The sequence below is a fragment of the Ovis canadensis genome, chromosome 20 (assembly GCF_042477335.2).
Source record: "Ovis canadensis isolate MfBH-ARS-UI-01 breed Bighorn chromosome 20, ARS-UI_OviCan_v2, whole genome shotgun sequence".
Lineage (NCBI taxonomy): Eukaryota > Metazoa > Chordata > Mammalia > Artiodactyla > Bovidae > Ovis > Ovis canadensis.
Genome location: NC_091264.1, coordinates 47,206,717 through 47,220,624, shown reverse-complemented (window position 1 = coordinate 47,220,624; position 13,908 = coordinate 47,206,717). Strand labels below are relative to the sequence as shown.

The following is a 13,908-nucleotide window of genomic DNA, read 5'->3' as shown; positions in this document are numbered from 1 at the left end:
GTGTATAGTTTAGTAGTGCTAAGTTCATTCACATTGCTGTGTAACCAATCTCCAGGACTCTTTTCATCTTATAAAGCTGAAGCTATACTCATTAAACCACAACTTCCCACTTCCTCCCTGCCACCTCTATTTTAATTTTATTTATTATTTTCCACCCCCTGCCAATCAACATGCCATTTTTTGTCTATGAATTTGACAACTCTAGACACCTCATATTCATGATTATATAGTGATTTGTCTTTTTGTGACCAGCTTATTTCACCAAGCTTAATGTCCCCAAGGTTCATCCAGGTTAAAGCATGCCAGAATTCCCTTCCTTTTTAAGGCTGAATAGTATTCCATTGTATGTACATACCGTATTTTGTTGACCCATTTATCTGCTGATGGAAACTTGTGTTGTTCTACCTTTCGACTATTGTGGATAATGGGGCTATGAATGTGGATGTACAACTATCTTCTCAAGACCTTACTCTCAGTTCTTTTGGGTACAAGGCCAGAGGTGGAATTGCTAGATCATATATTAACTCTACTTGTAATTTTCTGAGGAATTACACTTGCTTTCCATAGTGGCTGCACCACTTTACAGTCTCATTGACAGTGCATAATGGCCCCCAAACTCTTTTTAACAGTAATATATTTTTCCCCTCCAGCAAGTTAGAACTGCTCAGAGATGTCTAATAGTGCTGAACATTCCAGCTCCTCTCAATGCTTAGCAACTAGGAGCCAAGTGGCCTACCAAACGTGCAAGGGTGTGTGGGGTGGTGTTTTTCACTCTCTCTTTTATGCCTGTTTTGAAAAGGCTTCCTTGTCCTCAAATTAACATGCAGGCTGTGTGGACACCGGCAGATCTGCCTTACAGAAGAGGGCAGTGGGCAAGAGCCAGCACTGTTTTGAGGATGATCAAAGTTCTGCTAATCCCATCTAATCTCCTAATGTAAAGGGGGTTATATTTCCAATTTGTGGTTTCTTTGAATGATGCCCCAGGGTCTGGCACTATCACTCCTTGATGAATTGAGAGACTTGGGCTGACATGTGTGGAAGAGCCAAGAAGATGGCACTGATCATGTTTGTGCATCAACCATCTCTTACAAGGAGGTCCAAGGATTTCAGATCTCAGGGATGAAAAACCCAAAGAGTCAGATGAAGAGGACAGTGCCTTGAGGTGATGCAGCGGTGTAAGTCAGGGGGCCCTGGACGCCTCCTGACTGTTACCTTCTTTCACCTAACGGAGAATAGGCCCTTAGTCCTCCTCTGTCTCTCTCCTTACTTGATGGATGCTACTGTTTCTACCCTCTCCCACCCTGCATTTCCTGTCTTTGGTTTTGTCTTAAACTATCAATTTTTCATCATCCTACCAGCTGATGTTACAGCAGCAATGTAATTTGAGGGACATGTGTTCTCATAAAAAGAATATTTAAGAGGGAACAAATCTCCTCTTAAAAGGGATTTGAAAATGATAGAACTTTCTCAGCAGACATGAAAAGGGGAAGAGCTGGTGGGAGAAATGGTTAAGAAACTCTCAATGACCTCAAGAGGCAAAATGATGGAACCTGATGACTTAAACCAGTGGTCAGCAGGCTTTTTCTGTAAAGAGTCAGAAAGTAAATATTTTAGGCTTTGGGAGCCAAGATGTAAAAAATGAGGAAATTGTTTACATACATACAACAAGAGAGGAAACCAAATCTCACATTTTATATGGCCAAAATTCAAAATATAATAATTGAGCACTTTGTGTAATAATTGAGCACTTATGGTAATACCAGTCCACTAAGGGACTTCCCTGGTGGCTCAGATGGTAAAGAATCTGTCTGCAATGCAGGAGACCCAGGTTCAATCCCTGGGTCAGGATGATCCCCTGGAGAAGGGAATGGCAATCCACTCCAATATTTTTGTCTGGAAAATTCCATGGACAGAGGAGCCTGGGGGTTATAGTCCATATGGTTGCAAAGAGTTAGACACGACTGAGTGACTAACACACACACAGTCGACTAAGGAGAAGAATGGAATTCTTTTTCTTAGTGATAATATCTTGCTTAACTGGAGTTGAAGGTCAATGTTCCTGATTATCAAACTGATTACAAATGCTCGTCTGTAAAAACCATTGCCATCTTGCAGGCTGGGCAGAAACAGGCAGTGGGCTGTGTATGGCCTGCAGGCCATGGTTTGCCAACTCCTGCTCAGGTCAAGGGGTGGGTAATGAGCTACTGACTTGCTATGTGCTGTTTTCAACGTTGCCCAGCAGCTTATAAAGGCATAAATGTCCGCCTTTTGGGTGTATCATTGATGTTAGGAAGACATGCAGGGCTCTTCCTGTCTTCTGCACTATAGTCATAACATAAATGACAAGATATGTTGCCTTTTCTCAAATAGAAGACAATGCTTTTGAGCCACCAGTGGTTGTCTTTCCAGGAGTGGGGAGGATCTGGGCTGACCGCTTTTCAGTCTGCCCTCCTATAGCTGGGGCCATTTCCAGCCTGACCAGTCCTGTCCCCTTGTCCTAACTCTTTCTGAGTGGTACTCAATAAAGATTTGGTGATTAATTCACAGTGGGTAGATCCTATTAATGTACTTTCTATTCCATGAAGTATAATTATTAATATTAAACAATTGAACTAATGTTTGTCTTTCTGTAAACACATGGGCTTCCCAGGTGGCTCAGTGGTAAAGAATTCACAGGAGACACAGGAGACATGAGTTCAATTCCTGGGTCAGGAAGTTCCCCTGGAGGAGGAAATGGAAAGCCACTCCAGTACTCTTGCCTGGAAAATCCTATGGATAGAAGGAGCCTGGTGGGCTACAGTCCATGGGGTCGCAAAGAATTGGGCATGACTGAGCATGCGCTTAATTTATATGCAAACAGATGACTATGCTTTTCTCCAGGAGGTTTTACCACTGAAAAATATCTTTAAACAGCAATGGAAGTAAAAACAAAGCAAAACACCACTAGAGGAAATGTTGTAGAGGCTTGTTTAGAATCTTAATTACCATCCTAAAATGCTCTTAACATATACATAATGCAAGTTTCAATAAGTGTCATCTTTAAATTAGAAACAGTTTAACAAATATAGAAAGCCCAGCCTTTATCAAGTTACTTTTTAAAAAGTACTCTGTAAAGTGATGGGGAGGCAGTAACTGGGGTATGTTTACTGCAGGTAAATATTTACCCTGGAGAAAGGGCCTGTGTATTGTAAAGATAATGTTGAAGATACGATTCTTCACCTCCTGCATTCCTGACTGAGGCAAAGGGGACTCTCTCCACAAGAAAACTGCCATAGCTTATTTTAAAACTCTAAGAATTTTTAGAGGGAGACCAGATTGGTTAGTCCCTCCCACCAAAAATAAAAAAAGGTAGGAAATCATGTACTTATTCTGTCTGATGGGGTTATTCTGAGCCCTGCCTTGGTCATATGGTGGAGGTCAGATAGCAAGCAGTCAGGCTTGTTAATTCATAAGCCAGACGCACCTTTCTATTCCCAGGGAAGCATTTGTCGTGAGCAGTCTCCATAGCTCTGCTCTCATCAGCTAGTGTCTTTGTTGATCACAGGCCAAGAGTAGAAGAGGGAGATTGTATAGACTTGGGAGAGTGGGACAGCTATGAAAATCACAATGAAAAACCAACCGACATTAAATTAGTAATGTAACTAACCAGGAAGCCCTTACTGGCTTCCCATGGTCTCAGACATTATCTCCATTAATATTAAGCGATTTGGGGGGCAGGTGACCACCATCCCCCATCATCATCACTATAATTATCATCATCTATCTCCAAGTGGAAGAAGGGAAGTGAAACCTCTGAGGGGTTAGGTAGCTTGCCTAAAGTCAAACTGCTATTAGGTTGACTTAGGTGTTTTGAGTACAGATATTTGGTTCTTTCAGCCCTGCTACCTTCCCTCAGTTTGGAAATCTGAGTGGTTAAAAAAAAAATCATCAAAGATTTATTAAACATGGGTGGCTCTAGAATTTTTGCATGTGAAGCACTCAATACAGCCCTGTGTCCTCCTATGGAAACTGTGTGCAGAGCAAGCATATGGTTTTTACTCAGACTGTAGAGCACAGACCATTCAAAATAGCAATGTTTCCTGAAAAAGCTTTTTATCCTGCTTTACATTAAGACTCTAAATTATCATTGATTGTTTAGTCTTTAGGATGCTAATGGAGATTAATAGGGGGCTGAGAAATGTCTCGTCTTGATAACCTTTGGCATGTAAACCAGAAGTTGAAGGGAGAGAAGTTGTTTTTCATAATATTTCAGTCCATATAATTTATCTAAAAGTGGTGAAAGGTGCCTTCTACAAATTGTATCTGCGTATTTGATTCTTTGACACACTTTTTTTCAAACGCCATTCTATCAGTTCATGGCGCTGTTATAAATAGCAAAGAAAATCCCACCACAGAACATGCTTTCATATTTGCTCCCTCTCAGAGTTTCCCAAATGCTAATTTAGATAGAAAAAAAATTATCTTCAACTGCTCAGCCAGCTGACTCAATCTGTGATCTGAAAGTCGAATTATTTTCTTCCTGTTTCTCAGCTCATTATTTCTTACACTGAATGGACACTTTAGAATGACGTCAAGAGGCAGAAGAGACCAGCTGGTGTTCTCCTGTCGCTGTTTGAGTTGTATAGTACAAATATTTAAACTTTTAACCAATGATCCAAAGACTAAGAAGGAAAGATCTGCAGTGAAAAGATGACACCGCAACTTCGTCACTTTCCAGAAAGCAGCAACTTGTTCTTTCTTCTCTTTATTAAGGGTTAAGTCTCCTAATACAGCAGAAGATCTTTTCTATGTTTACCAGGTTATCTATTAATGACAATCTTTACAAAGCTTGACCCAGTGTTTTCTCTCTCCCTCAGTTGGAACTGGTTCAAAATTGGGAAAGGACTATGTCAAGGCTGAATATTGTCACCCTGTTTATTTAATTTATATGCAGAGTACATCATGTGAAATTCAGGGCTGGATGAATCACAAACTGGAATCAAGATTGCTGGGAGAAATATCAACAACCTCAGATAGTCAGATGACACCACCCTTATGGCAGAAAGTGAAGAGGAAATAAAAAGCCTCTTGATGAGAGTGAAAGAGGAAAGTAGAAAAACTGGCTTAAACTTAACATTCAGAAAACTAAGTTCATGGCATCCAGTCCCATTCACTTCATGGCAAATAGATGGGGAAACAATGGAAACAGTAACAGACTTTATTTTCTTGGGCTCCAAAATCACTGCAGATGGTGACTGCAGCCACAAAATTAAAAGACTTTCGCTCCTGGGAAGAATAGCTATGACAAACCTAGACAGCATATTACTTTGCTGACAAAGGTCCATATAGTCAAAGTTAGATGGCTGGATGGCATCACTGACTCAATGGATATGAGTTTCAGCAAGCTCTGGGAGATGGTAAAGGATTGGGAAGATTGGCGTGCTGCAGTCCATGAGGTCACAAAGAGTTGGACACAACTGAATGACTAAACAACAAATGGTTTTTCTAGTAATCTTGAACAGATGTAAGACCATAAAGAAGGCTGAAGGCCAAAGAATTAATGCTTTCGAATTGTGATGCTGGAGAGGACTCTTGAGAGTCCCCAGGACAATAAGGAGATCAAACCAGTCAATCCTAAAGGAAATCAATCCTGAATATTCATTGGAAGGACTGATGCTGAAGCTGAAGCTCCAATATTTTCACTGCCTGATGAGAAGAGCCAACTCATTAGAAAAGACCCCGATGCTGGGAATGATTAGGGCATGAGAAGGGGGTGACAGAGGATAAGATGGTTGGATGGTATCAGCGACTCAATGGACATGAGTTTGAGCAAGCTCTGGGAGTTAGTGATGGACAGGGGAGCCTGGTGTGCTGCAGTTCATGGGGTTGCAAAGGGTCAGATACAACTTAGCAAATGAACAACAGTTGGGAAAATAGACAAGTCACCCTGCCAAAAGTTCACATTTTCCTTACTTTCACAGTTTAACACCTAAAACTTTTACTTTGTATCCATAACTGATCTTAAATGTCTTCTGCCTGAAGCCTCTGTTTAGCAGGTTAAGGCATGAAAAGTGTAAGCTATGGAAAGTCCACACGTGAAAGAATGATGATAGTATAAATTATCATGAATTTGCCTTCTGGAGTGAAACTGGCCATTATACCTGCTTTGTGATCGTTATCCCAGCACATATGTCAAAATATTTCTCTTAAAAATATCTAAAAGTGATCAAGTAAATTGTTCTATTTTTCTTGAAGGGAAATTCTTGCTAAGTGATGAGATAGGCTTTGTCTACACAGCACAAAGTGCAGTGGTTTTTCAGCTTATGACCTGGTTTGTCTATCAACAGGGATCAAACACTTCAGATTCTTGCCAAATCCCTTCACTATGGATCGTACACATGTTATGGAATCATGACCCTTCTGGTCAGTCAGGCACATCCACATTTCAGCTCCCCAGAAACCAGCCTCCAACTCCAATGCAGCCTGGAACATTCTGTCAAGGAAGTACATGCATGTTCAAAACCCTACCAGCCCCTGCAGTGGGGTATTTTCATTTTCTTCTTTCTATTTTTGCTTGCTGGGACCAGTCACTATCATTTTTCCTTCTTCCCTGTCCTTCAGATACTTGAAATAATTTCAACTTGATTCAACTAATACTTTTCCGTCTTTAAAATCTCTTCTAAAACCAACTGAATTGCAAATCTTTTCATTCAATGTCACCACTGTTTGGTAAACAATTCATAGACCAAACTTAGCCATCTAAAATTAAATGAGAAGTGGAATGAGCTGATATTTGCTAAGTACAGGAAAACATGTGAGGCATAGGTAACTGGATATAGCACATCTCTTTATAAAAAATATGCTGACTTCAGGAGTGAAGTAATTCTTATCAAGGAGCAAGGGCAATTCTCCCAATTTATTTCACTGCTTTGGTCATAACAAGTACACATTTCTTTTTTCTTTTTTTAACTTTTCCCCCCCACACAAACAGTGGTTATGCATATATTTGTATTTCAACTCAAGTCCTATAGAAGATATACTCAAGGCTATCTCATACCGTTCCTGAAAAGACTTTACTGGCTGCTCATAAAATTATTAAATGAGCACTTTAAGTACTTTATTTGTGACACTGGGCCCCTTTTTAGCTTTGGCCTGATCTAAGTAGGTCACCCAGAGGTCACTAGGGGCCGTAAATCAAGGGGTGGACTGGTGGCTAAGACAGCCTGCATCGCTTTAGTGCAATGTACTATTTTAGTTTGTGCCCCTGAAATGACACCATCTCTTTGGCACCAGCTAAAGCAAGCTTCCTAGACATCTCTGGGAAGGGAATGTTTTGTAGTAATCCAAGGCATAGGTCACACAGGCATGAATAATTGTGGGGAGGTCTGTGTCTGCTTCGGCCTCTGTGACAAATAAAGTAGGGAAAACGACTTCCAACTGAAGCATTTCTCTAGGAGTCCGAGAATGGAAATTGATCCAAGCGATCTAGCAAACTGCAAAAGTAAAGAATGATCAACTTTTTTCAGCCCAGGAAAGTACGGTAGACTCTTCCTGCTCCTTCTTCAATCCCTTACTTGGGTTTCATTTGAGAACCCCAGATACGAGTATTTTTGAAAAAGGACTAACACAGCCAAATTACAATTATTATATTTATAACTAAGAAATGTGGCATAATCAAACAAAAAAGTCTAACTCTGTTTAGCCAAGGCACATACACTTTATGTTCTCTCTCTCAACACTTTCCCCATAAAGGGTTTGACTAAACCAGCCTGAACTTTCAGAATCTATTGGTTTTGTACCTAAACTTATTTAATCTCTTCTTCCTTCCTTTCTTCTTTCCTTCTTCCTTTTCTTCTTTCAATTTTGGAAAGGGAAAATGTAATTCAGTAAACAATATCAAAACATGCCAGATTACAACAGGTTGCATAACTGTTAACTTATTTTTAAAAAAAAATGTACTTTGGCTTCATAAGCAGTTTACAAAGAAAGACAAAGTGGGCATCTATTCTACTTAGAATTCTCTTTTTGACAAACTTTTTTGAAGTTACTTTTGAAAGGGGGAAAAATGTTGGCTTAATTGGCTTGAGGAAAGGAGAGAGCTTTGGTTCAAAACTGTGTAGCATTTTTTTCCCCAAGCATCTCTTGATCTCTTTAAGACTGACAAGCAGCTATCTGTCGAGTGGACTCCCTTCTGCCAGTTTATCTCCATCTGGGAGCATTCTCCTTTGGAGAGTTTGATACAACCTCCCTAGACACTGTAATCCTATGCTGTGCTTCATTGTACCAGAACATCTGCAGGTCTGGCAAACACACTGCAGGTTCCAGTGGTCTTTCCAGAAGCAAGATCCTAACAGGCATGTAAGTGTTCAGGAAATATATAAGTCTGAGAAATACTTTCCACAGATGACTGTGAACTGGTGGTGGTTTTATTATTCTCATCACTGCACTTGACAACAGAGGGGGTGAAAACAAAGGCAGGGAAAGCTTGTGGTTCTAAGGAAAGAAGAACTGCAACTTTGACTTGTGCCAAGGAGTAATTTTGGCTGCTGAGCTACTGGTAGACCACCACCTGAAGAACTATTTATTCCCACACACGAATCCTGTTCTGTCCTTGAAAGCCGGCCAAGGGCCTCCACTGTGCACAACACTTTTTTTTCTATTATTATTATCACCATCATAATTGTTACAGTTATCACTACTATTATTATCCATCCAGTTCTTTCTACTAACATACACCAGACTGCCTGTCAAGAAGGCACAGTGACAAAACAGATGAAAGCCCTCTTTAATTTGATATGCTTGAAACAATAATGAGAAAGGAGCTCTCTAATTCCAATTATTGGTTTTTCAATAGCATGGTAATCAAATCAATCATTCTCCCAGCAAAGAACACAGCCTACCTGATTGGAACCATTTTCTAAATAGCATGATGATGGTTGGAAAGCCAACCTGTGTGTGAGTGTGTGTGTGTGTGTGTAAGAGAGAGAGAGAAAGAGGGAAGGAGAGAGAGAAACAAATACTGAGGTTTCTGGTGGGTAGGTGGGTGACTGCTTCTTTCTTTCTCACTAACCATATGCAACTCTTTCCTAGAACAAGAGCAAAGTTACACACCAATGGTTCTTAATTACGTGAACTTTAACATTTTCTTTAACCACAGAAAACAAAAGCTGAAGCAAACAGGATCTCAGAAAAGCAGTTAAAAACATATTGTGAGCACAACTCACGTTCTTTCTTCCCAGATCTTTCTGTGGTCCATAAATCTAAATGAATTATATATACTTTCAACCAAATGGACCAAAATCCTAAATGTGTGTTTCTTTAGGGGGAAAGGGTCCTTTAAAAGTGTATCCATTACAAGGAAAAACAGTTGCCTTAGTAACAAGCTCCTAGGCCTCTTCCTTCCTTTATGTTAGAGGAAACTGATTGGACCAAAGGCTTTCTGCTTTCTTAGGCATGTTTAAGTGAGCCAAAAGCATGGAGGAAGCCTCCAAGCAGCTTGAATTCCTCTAGGTAGATGCCACTGTGCAGAAAAGATGACGTAATAGAATGCTGGAGCTTTTCAAATGAGATCCAAGAGAATATGTAATCAACTCTTTTACTGTAGGTGAAAAATGAGGCTCAACAAGGTTAAGTGACTTGCCTAAACTCCTACATCTGCAAAACAGCAGGAGCAGGACTATAATCCAGGCTTCTAATCCCTTGTCTATTGGTGCTTCCACCCTATCATACCTCTGAAAAGAGGTTTATAAACCAATTTTTCTGTGATAAGTCCTATTTTGAATATACTTGGAAAAGGGAATGGCAACCCACTCCAGTATTCTTGCCTGGGGAATTCCATGCACAGAAGAACGTGAAGGGCTAATCAGACACTACGTTAACCAGACATGGAAAAAAACTCTGTATAGAATTCCTTTTATACATCACTTTCTGACCTATTCTAGGAACCCATTTTTGTGAATTAGAGTTGACTTATTGGAAAAGACCCTGTTGATGGGAGGGATGGGGGCAGGAGGAGAAGGGGATGACAGAGGATGAGATGGCTGGATGGCATCACTGACTCGATGGACGTGAGTCTGAGTGAACTCCGGGAGTTGGTGATGGACAGGGAGGCCTGGCGGGCTGTGATTCATGGGGTCACAAAGAGTTGGACACGACTGAGCGACTGAACTGAACTGAACTGAGTGCTTAGCACCTTCTTAAATATTAATAATATTTAATCCATATACCACCCTAGGAAGTTTGTAGTCCATTTTACAGTGAGTAAACTGAGACACAGAGAGGTGGAGTAACCAGCTTAAAATCACAGAGTAAATTAAGTGGCAGAGCTCAGGCAGTGTAGGTCTGGAGACGAAGCTCTTGACTAATATTCTGCAGGGAACTTACTTAAAATGAAGGAACTACCCAAACAAGCTAGGCAAACATGATCCATGACTCCAAAAGCTGGATAAAAATATGCTAGATACAGGAATTGTAAGGATTCTCTCTCTAATCTGCAGAGATTAAGTTAAATGAGAAAATCAGTCTGGAAAAGTATAAAGTATATCACCTGTGAAGCACCATGCAAATATTATGAATCTATTATGAAGGTAATTTGTACAACCCAATAGGTATTATTGTTCCATCTCCCCACTGAGGAAACAGAGGTTTAGTTTAGCAATTACCTTGTTTAAACCACATAGGTAATAAGAAGCAAAATGAGAGTTTGAATCGGAATCTTGTCTGACTCCCAACTTGACTCTTTACAGTGCCCGTTGAGGTTGAAATCATCACCTTGATAATCATGACTGCTCAGGAGAAAGATCTTACAGGCTCCTCAATTCCTGCTTCGTTGAGGTCTTAATTTTCAGAGTGCTCACATGCTCAGTTGTGTCTGACTCTGTGATTCCATGGACTGTAGCTCGCCAGGCTCCTCTGTTCATGGAATTTTTCAGGCAAGAATACTGGAATTGGTTGCCATTTCCTACTCCAGGGCCTCTTCCCGACTCAGGGATTGAACGCTTGTCTCTTGCCTCTCCTATACTGGTTGGCAGATTCTTTACCACTGTGCCACCTGGGAAGCCCTTCGGAGAGGGGCCACTTAATCTATCAGTTCAGTTCAACCACTCAGTCGTGTCCAACTCTTTGTGATCCCATGGACTGCAGCATGCCAAGCTTCCCTGTCCATCACCAACTCTCGGAGCTTACTCCAGGAGTAAGCTCATGTCCATTGAGTCGGTGATGACATCCAACCATCTCATCCTCTGTCATCCGCTTCTCCTCCCGCTTTCAATCTTTCCCGGCATCAGGATCTTTTCAAATGAGTCAGTTGTCGCATCAGGTGGCCTTAGTAATTTATACTGCAGTGGTTGCATCTGTCTATAGGTGGCGCTCTTTAGCACTGTCGTAGTAGTAGCTTCCCTGGTGGTGCAGAGGTTAAAGCGTCTGCCTGCAATGTGGGAGACCTGGGTTTGATCCCTGGGTCGGGAAGATCCCCTGGAGAAGGAAATGGCAACCCACTCCAGTATTCTTGCCTGGAGAATCCCATGGATGGAGGAGCTTGGTGGGCTACAGTCCACGGGTCGCAAAGAGTCGGACACAACTGAGCGACTTCACTACTGCAAAGAGTCAGACACGAGTCGTGAAGTCGCTCAGTCGTGTCCGACTCTTTGCGACCCCATGAACTGTAGCCTACCAGGCTCCTCCGCCCATGGGATTTGCCAGGCAAGAATACTGGAGTGGGTTGTCATTGTCTTCTCCAGGGGACCTTCCCGACCCAGGGATCGAACCCAGGTCTCTCGCATTGTAGGAAGACGCTTTACCATCTCCCTTTGAGGCAAAGGAGAAATTGTGGCTTGGTGTTTTGAAGGTTGGGTAGATAACTACCAAATCGTCCCATTTAGGCTTATCTTCCTAGTTGTAAACATGTTCTAATTCCTGAAGGGGGTAAATATCTAAGTATGTATACACAGAGAAAACATCTGTAAGTAGAAGTGAAAGCTGAGGAATGGAGCCTGAGAGCAAGCTTCAAGTCAGAGTGGCTCTACCTGTCATCCAAGTAAAGCAACAGTCTGAGAATGTGGCAAACAGCAACGAAGTTCGGGGAGATATTCTTTAAGCTGTCTTAAATTGTGATTAAAAAAATATATATATGGTTTTAAATATTTCTGAGGCTACAACAAAGTAATGTAAAGACAGACATCAATAATGGTTGCATCCTAGATGATTAGATCACTGTGCTATACTCTTTCATTTGTCTTCAATAAACTTGAACTACTTGGGTAACTGCAAAAAATTTTACCAGAGCTCCTTTAAAAAAATGACTTGATAGGGTAATACCAGATATGGTTCTTGTGAATAAAAATGAATTTATGAGGTCCCTGAATCCAGATAACCATTAATTTGACAGTTCCAAATTCTTGAAAAGCTCTTGCCTGCAGCCCAATCTTATAAGCTGCAGTTGAACAAGGAATCTGTAGATTACAAGGTTAGCCATTTCAATTTGCAACCTTTAATGTCAAATTCCACCACATAGGTCTACCTAGGGAAACCCAGGCAGTGTAGTGGGTGTCAGAAACTAGTAAGGCTGCCACCTCCCAGCCTAGAAGGAGAGGGCAAGGGAGAGGCAACTGACAGATCTGGGGTGCCAGGGTGCCAGGCAGAGTGAGAGAGGGAAAGATCCAAAGGCAAAGAGAGAACAGAGGCAGCCGGGTGTAGTGCAGAGCTAAGCAGCGTGGCACCGTGGAGAACATTCCCATCAGTCCAACCAGTCCTGCTGTGTGCTGAGCAGGGAGACAGACTTCCTTCCCTTAGGTGTTAGACAAGAGAGCACAGAAGAGGGACAAAGGGATATCAGCACTATTTTTTACCCTAAACTGAACCTTTCATCAGTTTCAAAAAAAAAAAAAAAAGGCATTTGAAAGAGCCATTAAATTCCTTTGTCCCAGTTTTGCGCTGCACTCCTGGGGTATCATCCCATCCGGGATGCTGTCAAAGTCCTCCAGTTCCTTACCCAAGTTGTTTCAAAGTTTCCAACAGTGTCAGAGCTAAGCAGTCGATCAGAAAGGCTCCTGCCAGAAAGACATGTTTACCTTCACCAAAAACATCATCCTCTTCATCCATCAGCAGCTCCTCGGGGTCCAGGTACTGCATCTTGGAGATGGCGGTCAGCGTTGCAGCCTGCACGTAGCCCCGGCAGCCTCACTGGCCCCAGAGGCGGTTTCCCTTCCCCAGGTTGCCTAAGCACCCCAAGAGGGCAGCTTCCGCCTCTGCCCTTGAGAAAGCAGCTTCATTCATATGAATAGGCTTCGAGAACCTTTTGAAAAGTGCATTCCAGGTGGGGTGATTTTCACCACTGACAAGAAAGAATTCTCTCTCTCTCTTTTTTTTTTTTTTGGAAGGGGGCTGCAGATCCGGTTGAAGCTGAACACAGATAACACTTCAAGTCTGAGGGCAATGAATTTTATTTTCTAGCAACAACTTTCATATTTTCTTAAAGAGGAAGGTAGGCGTTTAACTTTCCAACTTGTGAATTTAAACACAATGGGTAGTGTTGAAAGAGAGGGGGCTCACATTTCTCCTCTCTCAGTTTTGCTTCAGTGACAATTTATCTGGAAGGACAGCAAGCCTCTCTGTTAGACCTACGCAGGCGTTTGGAGGGACAGAGCTTTTCTTTTAGTCAGTAATAGTTGCATTTTTCTTTTTTGTAACAAAATTTGAGGATTAGAAACTTTCCAAAACTTAAACCAAATTTAATGCACATGTAGACTCTTAATGACTCAGTTCATCTTTGGTAAATTGTTTGGATCAAAAAACTTCCATTTAATAACACTGACTCAGTCTGATACTTCAGACTTACCACTAAAGCAGAAAGTAGAAAATGTAACTCAGAAGGCAGTTCCTCCCAGAATGAGGAGTAACCGCTGAGCTGTCACGTGAGTACCAGTGGTTGGC

The 13,908-nt window shown here is 41.5% G+C and overlaps 1 protein-coding gene across 4 annotated transcripts in view; it reads right to left on the bottom strand.

Moving 5' to 3' along the window:
* RIPOR2 (RHO family interacting cell polarization regulator 2) overlaps positions 1-13,908 on the bottom strand; it is a 239,897-nt gene that overhangs the window by 95,369 nt on the left and 130,620 nt on the right. For 2 of the 4 annotated variants that reach the window (XR_011251301.1, XM_069563792.1), the window contains exon 1: positions 13,047-13,412. The exons of 1 other annotated variant lie outside the window; for it this stretch is intronic. Coding sequence is in view for 2 of the 3 variants with exons in the window: in XM_069563792.1 (XP_069419893.1) it covers positions 13,047-13,107 (61 nt within the window). In the remaining variant the exon portion in view is untranslated. Of the gene's footprint in view, positions 1-13,046; positions 13,811-13,908 lie in introns of those variants that run through there. One more of the 4 variants, XM_069563789.1, reaches the window with a different exon arrangement.